At 65.8% G+C, this 7,336-nt stretch overlaps 1 protein-coding gene across 1 annotated transcript in view; it reads right to left on the bottom strand.

Moving 5' to 3' along the window:
- Window positions 80-7,336, bottom strand: part of TIMP2 (TIMP metallopeptidase inhibitor 2) — an 8,467-nt gene continuing 1,210 nt past the window's right edge. Inside the window, exons 2-5 of the mRNA XM_021415257.1 lie at window positions 1,560-1,771; window positions 1,381-1,489; window positions 1,159-1,283; window positions 80-1,055 (exon numbers count right to left, since the gene is read on the bottom strand). Coding sequence (XP_021270932.1) covers window positions 858-1,055; window positions 1,159-1,283; window positions 1,381-1,489; window positions 1,560-1,771 — 644 coding nt within the window. The 3' untranslated portion in view covers window positions 80-857. The remainder of the gene's footprint in view (window positions 1,056-1,158; window positions 1,284-1,380; window positions 1,490-1,559; window positions 1,772-7,336) is intronic.

Genomic DNA, 7,336 nt, shown 5'->3' on the forward strand with positions numbered 1-7,336 from the left:
AAAAAAAAAAAAAAAAATCACAGCACGGGAATGATAGAGCTGATGGCAGAACAGTGGGGGTATTAACTCAGAGACAGGCTACCAGCAGAGACAGGAGTAAATGTCACATATGATATAACCATACAGAAGCGAACGGGAGTCCTATACGGGACTGAATAGAGGGTGGGTGTTTTTTTTTGTTTTTTTTTTTTGTTTTTTTCTTGGTGTTTTTTCTTTCTTTTTCTTTCACTTTTTTTTTGTTTTTTTTTTTTTTCTTTTAACACGTCGAAGTTGCCCAGACTGGTCCAGCGCCACATCGTCACCCTATGGGGATGCACAGCATGAAAACGCCCCGAGCCGGGGCCGGCCGTGTGCATGGGGAAATGGCTCAGAGAGAGGGGGTGTGGGGTCGGTGTCCTGCAGCCATCCCCCCCCCGGGGCCAGGGGGGACCCCCGTCCCGCCCCTAGGGGCTACAGCGGGCGAGGGCCCCACGGCTTCTGCGGGTGGGAGCAGCCGGTGCCGGGCTGCACCCCCCTGGCACCCCACAGCGAGGGACGGGATGGGGACAGCGCGGTCCTGGTGCTGGGTAACTCTGGTCGGCAGTGGGGCCCCTGTAGACCGGGGGCAGCCGCTGCTGCTCACCAGCATTCAGCCTGCAGGGAATGGGGCTGCCCTGCCCGGCGCAGGGTGCATGTGGTGCAGGGCGTGCACGGCTCGGTGAGCCCCCCCCGCACCACACACACGCGGCAGCTCCGTGCCCTGCGTCCCCTCGGGGCTGCATGGGTTTTCATGCTGTCTCCAGGCCCCGATGTCGGCGTGGACCAGTCTAACATCTCGCTGGGCTTTCCTACTGGCTACTGGAATGCACTCGGTTGGCTTAGGGGTCCTCGATGTCGAGAAACTCCTGCTTCGGGGGGGCCATGCCGCGGTACCAGGCGCACGAGCCGTCGCTCCTCTTGATGCAGGCGTAGTGCTTGGCCTGCCGCCCGCCCACGATCTTCTCCATCGCCCAGTCTGTCCAGAGGCACTCGTCCGAGGAGGAGACGAAGCACGGGATGGAGAGGCAGCGCGAGATCTGTGAGGGCAGAGCTGGTCGGCGCCCGTCCCTGCAGCCCCCCCGCCCCCTCCCCCAACCCACGGGGGTGCCCCAGGTGCGGGTCCCGGGTCGGGGCACTCACCTTGCACTCGCAGCCCATCTGGTACCGCTGGTTGAGGCTCTTCTTCTGAGTGGGGCTCAGCGAGTCCCAGGTGGCGACCAGGTCGCACAGTGTGATATGCATCTTGCCATCGCCCTCGGATTTGCCTGGGGAGAGACCGCACAGAGCCGCTCACGCACACCCGGGGGCTGCTGGGGTCCAACCCCCTCCCCCCCTCAGATGTGGGTCAGCGCCCGCCCCTACCTGCGATCAGGTATTCCTTCTTGCCGCCCGTGTCCAGCGGCTGCCCGCACACCGCTGTGGACGGCGCCGTGTAGATGAACTCGATGTCCTGGTCAGGGCCCTTAAACATCTGGGGACAGAGGGCAGGTGTGAGCAGCACCACTCACCCCCCCGCCCACCCCGCGCTGCCCGCCCCGTACCTTGATCTGCTTCACTTCGTACTGGATTCGCTTGATGGGGTTCCCGTAAATGTCGTTCCCCGAATCCACCTCCTTCGCAGAGACGGCCTTTGCTCGGATCACTGCAGGGGATGGGTGTGGAGATGGGCGGGTGCTGGGGGCACGAGCACAGCCCCCCCAGCCCCAGCTCTGCCCCAGCCTCAGCTGACAGCCCAGCCCTTCAGCATGTGTCCCTCACACGGCACGGCCACCCCCCACCAGCAGCACCCTGGGAGCGTTATTTGTCCCCCACCATGAATTAATCCATACCCAGCACGATGCCCACGTGGCCTAGCACAACAGGGGGACTGAAGGGCAGCAGGAGCTCTCTGCAGCTTCGCCTCCAAGTGCAGAGGGAGGTAGGAGCCCCCAGCACCCAACACAGAGCCGACCCACCCAGTGCCCACTGCCTTTGCACCATGCAGCCGCAGAGGTGCCCGGCCACAGCTCCCTGCCAGCCACTGACTACTGGTGCACAGAGCCTCCACCCCACAGGGGGACACTGAAGCCCAGGGCAGTGAGAAAACACAGGCAGGTGAGGGGCTGGGTGAGCTCACTGTGGCAGCATGGCCACGGGCACCACACCTCCCCGCTCTGCAACCACGTGGAGCTGCTCTCCACGCACAACATTTAGCCTGGGGTGCAGGCACTGAGGAGGAACCCCCCCTTCCCTGCCAGACCTGTGCAAAACGTGGGTCCCCCCGCACAGCAGCACCCGATCAGGAGAGGAGGGGATGGGAGCACTGTGTCAGGAGATGGGGAGGTGAGTGTAGGCACAGCACCATGCACACAGGCACTGTGCACCCACCACCCGCAGCAGCATTGCCAGAGGTACGCAGCAGGGACACACAGCTCTGCCCGTGGCACAGAGGGACCCTGCACACATTACTTCACCCCAGCACCACACCAAGGGACAAGGGTGCAGCACCCCAGAGCCAGGGCAAGCAGAGGGCAGGGAGCTGTGCCATGGGAAGGTCTCTGTGTCACCCCGCCAGGGCAGCCCAGGGACACGGAGCCACACGTGAGTGCCCGGCACGTGGCACTGACCTCACTGGTGGGAGGCTCGCCCTGACCCACAGCTGCACAGGTCACAGCCACCCCTGCGCCCAGAGCTGGGGACGGCGGTCACGTCCCTACAGAGAGCTGCTGGGGGTGCAGTGGGGACACGTGTGGGGCTGCCAGCCCCGCTGCCCGCTTTCACCTGGCGCAGCACAGAGCCGCTCCGGTTGCGCTCTATAAATACGGCGGTGTGAGCGGTGGGCACACGGGGCGGCTGTTTGTGCTGAAGGTCAGCGGTGGCACTGCACCACGTGGGCACCCGTCAGTGCTGACTCAGTTTACAACGGAAAGGAGAAGGGGACGGGGAAGGGACCGAGGCAGGCAGGAGGCACGCAGGTCAGGGCCCGGTGCCCACAGCCGTGCCAAAGCCGCCGTGCCTGCTGCCTGCCCATGGTGGGGATGAGCCCCAACTGGAGGAGCTCTGCCCCTGCCCCCTGTGCCACCGTGGGTGGGGATTGACCCTCACCCCTAGTGCCAGCCCCACAGCTCTGCTCCGTGCCACGAAGAAGGCGTGCACACCCGGAGAGCCGGAGCCGAGCGCTGCCCGCAGTGCAGGCGTGGGGGACGGCTGCTGGTTCAGTGGGCTCCAGCCGTTTCCATTCACGTGCTGATGAATCACTTGACAAAAATGCAGCCCAATTCTAGGCGGATTTGTTCTGAACAGTGCGGCTTTGTGGAGGGGACGGCTGCGCTGTGCTTTCCCCGCCAAGACCCCAGCAGCGCAGCCAAGCTCCTTCGCAGGCCAGAAACCAGAGCGGGGAGAGGGAGGGACGCAGGGGGACGCCCAGGTGGGGACGCGCGGGCGGAGGTGCCCCCGAGGTGACGGCAGCACACGCTGCGGGTGCTCCAGGAGCAGCCCCCGGGGCTCCCCAGGTCACTGTGAAGCTCACAGAACCGACCCAGAGCCTCCTGCACATCCCTGGGCACGGCGTGACACCAGCGGTGTCCCTCGCCACCCCATCGCCGTCTGCCAAAGCCCTTCCTCAGCACGGGCAGGAATTGTGGTGTCTGCCTTTAACTCGGCACTCTGCACGAAAGCTGCTGCATAAGCACGGCGGAGCCGTGCCCCCCGGAGCGCCCTGGCCCCCGCCTGCTGGCAGCACCCCCCCCACCCCGCTGCCCTGGGGCACGCAGGGCCGGGAGCCAAGCAACTGTGATAACTCCACGCTGACCTCGCGGCGCTGAGTCAGCACGGCCCGCAGCCCCGGCACGGCAGGAGCGGGCACTGGGATGGAGAGGGGCTTCTTGGCCGCCTGCAGCCCTGTAGCACCGCTCTGCCCAAGCTCCCTCCTCCACCCCAGCCCCACGGTGGCAGCACACAGCAGGGCAGCTCGTGGGATGCGGAGCGCTGGTGCTGCTTGTGTGCACACAACACCCAGTGCCCGCACTCTGCGCCCCGGCCCGCACTGCAGCAGCCTCCCCCAGCCTGGCAGCGGACTCCATCTCTGCAGCGATCAGTCCTCGCTGCCCGCAGACCCCCCAGGAACGTGCCGGCACACACACAGTGGGTGTTCGCCGGGAGCCGGTGGGCAGTGGCAGCTTTCCACACTGACCAGGCTGGGCTGGACGCGGCCCAAGGCTCAGAGCGGGGCCTGCAAGGCACAGGGCATCCCTCGGCACCGCGGTCCCCATGCAACGTGCAGTGAGGAATGGTCTTGCGCCGGGAGACATCCAACCCTGCACGGCTCTGCCCTGTATGCGACCACCTGAGACAGAGTGGGGCTGTGGGGCACAGGGCGGCATCCCTCAGCACAAAACATCCACCGAGACAATGCAGGGACATGCAGCAGACCCAGGTGTCCTCAGCACCTCAGACCCCAAGGACTCCCCTCCCAGCCCTGCACATGGCAAGCAGAGCCCCTTCCCAGGACATCCCCCCTCCAAGCCCCACAGCACGGCCCCCGCCTGCAGCCGCCTGGGAAGCATCAGTGCCCGCAGAGCACGGGAAGCGTTCCCGGGCTGAATGGCCGAGGAACAAAGCTCCCTTCTCGGGGCTGCTGGCAGTCACTGGAGCGCAGGGGCTGGGTGCCAGTGCCAGCAATGCCTGCTGCCACCCGGCCCCACTGCGGGCACAGCCCCGGGGTCACCCCAGCACGGCACAGCACCGACAGAAGCAGAACGCAGCAAGATGTCCCCAGGGGGGACTCCTCCTCCACCCCAGCCCTGCCAGGTCTCAGCCCTGGGCACCTGCCTGAGCCCCCGGGGCACAGCAGGGCATTGCTGCTTGAGCATGAGGGCAAGGAGCTTTGGGTACACACAAAGGCTGCGGGGATGCGGGAGCAGCTTGGGCATGGAGGTGCAGCTGTGGCTGTGCTCCCCTCGCTACCGCAGCTTCTGAGGGTGCACGTGGGGATCAGCCCCAGCAGCCCCATAGGGCTGTGCCTGCAGGAGGAAGTGCCCGCGCCAGGCCCCGCTCATCCCCAGCCTGCGCGGCTGCTCTAAGCGCAGCGCTCCCCGTTGCGGCGTGCGTCATCCCGGCCTCTGACGGAGAGGGATGGGGCCCAATCAGCGGCGGCCCCGAGCAGTCAGCCCACGGCCCCGCTGCATCGGCTGCACGGGGTGGGCAGGCACCGGCACTGGGAGCAGCAGGGCAGCCCCAGGGCCGGCAGCCCCCCACTCCCTCAGGGCACAGCAGGGTGCACCAGGTGCCACCCAAAAACCAGAGGTCCCACCTCTGCCCCAAAGCCACCTCCTCGCCCCACTCCTTGCCCGGCCACCACCAGCCCCTACCACTCAACCCATTCTGAGGCATCACAGCCTGGGACTGCTGGGATTGGCACAGCGCTGCTGGGGGGGCTGGATCCAAGGGTCACCCATCCTCTGTCTGAGCACCCACCCTACCGCTGTCCCATCACTCTCGGCACTGCCAAACACTCCTCCTGGGGACTTCACTGCTGCACGGCGCCAAAGACACAGCCCAAGCATCACCTCCCTCACCTTCTGCATCTCCATGCTGCAGAGAGGAAGCAAAGCAGGAGAGGGTCTGCTGCTGCAGTCCCAGAACAGCCACATCCCTGCCTGGGGGCTGAGCAGCATGGGCAAAGCAAACCCCAGCAGCCACGCAGGGACACGGCCACTCCACGCACACACACATTCACAGAGCCCTTGGGTCCTGCAGAAAACTGCTGCCCAGCTCCCAGGCCAGAAAGCACAAGCTCAGAGGCCAGGTCACCAACCCCAGGCCAACGGCTGCGGTGATACGACCCACAGCCCAAGGCAGAGCCACGTCTCGCCCTTACTGCAGTGCTGCCTGCAAGTACAGCCCTGGGCACCAGCCCCACTCTGGATCACAGAATGGTGCCTCACCAGTGGCTGCCAGGTGTGAGAGAAGGCAGATGGGCCCTGGGGTGGCACAAGCAGATGTGGGTGCACAGACTCCCCACACAGGAGGACCCAGGCGGCAGCAGCCCGGCCCCAGGGCCGCCAGAAGCAGGAGAGGAGCAGCCCTGGCACAGGGAGCAGCGGCGGCTCCCAGGCCCAGGCTGGCTCTGTGCTGGGGAGGAGCTGGCCGCGAGCCTCCCAGCACAGAGGGAAGACAAGACAGGAGCCAAAGGGCAGGGATCAGCGGCAGCAGGACGGGCTCCTGTTGCATGGGAGACCGAGAATTCCTGCCAGAATCAAACCCTGCTGCCAGCCAGCACCCAGCACCCTCCCCAACTAGGGTCAGAGCGGACAAATCCCATCCGCATCAGCTGTGAGGGAGACACGGGCTGGAGCTGGGGGTGCCGGCACCGGGTTCAGCACAGCTGGGACGGGGCTGCCTGGGGGCCAACACCTGCCAGGCAGCCACAACCAGCCCCCCCCCCGCTTCGCCCTTCCCGGGACTGCTGAGACAGCCAGGACTGCCGAGACAGCAGTGACTCAGCAGCTGAGTCACAGGCGAGCCGGCACCCCAGGATGGCAGCGTGAGTCACAAGTGGCCCGGAAGGATGACCCCGACGTGAGTGTGATGGAGGCTCAGCCTCGCTGCGGGCGATCCGCTGCTCCGGGGTCACCGGCTCGGCAGCAGCTCTGGAAATTCAGCACTCCATTTTGTGTGGGAAGCTCCCCGTCCCCAGCACAACGCGCGATGCTCTGAGCTGCACGGACCTGGCAGCACCGGGGCACGGCGGGATTCAGCCTCACGTCACAAGCGGGGTCTGCAAGGGGCAGGGGGAGCCCGGGGTCTGTCAGCGCATCCTGGATCCGGAGCAGGGGACGGGGCAGGACACGGGCTGCATAAGTGCTTGGGAATGTTACCTCTCCAGCTGGGCCTGGGAACGGCCCCGCCAAGGAGGGCGGCAGGAACTGGGGCCGGTCTGTTTGTTTAATATGCTAAAATTTAATAAGGGCATTATTCATCGAAAGAGGAATCCAGATCCCGGCGCTGCCAAGCCCTCCCTTTCAGCAGCATCCAAGCCGAACAAAGTGGGACGGGGGAAAGGAAATGCCTGGAAATAAGGAACAGACGGGAGGTGACCGAGCCCGGCGCTGCTCTGGGCCGGGTGCTGGCTCCGCGCTCCAGGCCGCTGCCTACGGCAAAGCGCCGCTTTGTGAGCGGAACCGGAGCGCTCCGCTCCCCCGGGGCTGTCAGCTCCCCGCGCTGCCACGTCCCATCCCGCTCCCACCCGACGTGCCGCGGGCCGGGCCCAACGCCGTGAGACGCGGGGGCAGAACCGCGCCCCGTGCCCGGCCCTGGGGCACGGCGATGGGCCGGGAGA

The sequence above is a fragment of the Numida meleagris genome, chromosome 17 (genome assembly GCF_002078875.1).
Source record: "Numida meleagris isolate 19003 breed g44 Domestic line chromosome 17, NumMel1.0, whole genome shotgun sequence".
Classification (NCBI taxonomy): Eukaryota; Metazoa; Chordata; class Aves; order Galliformes; family Numididae; genus Numida; species Numida meleagris.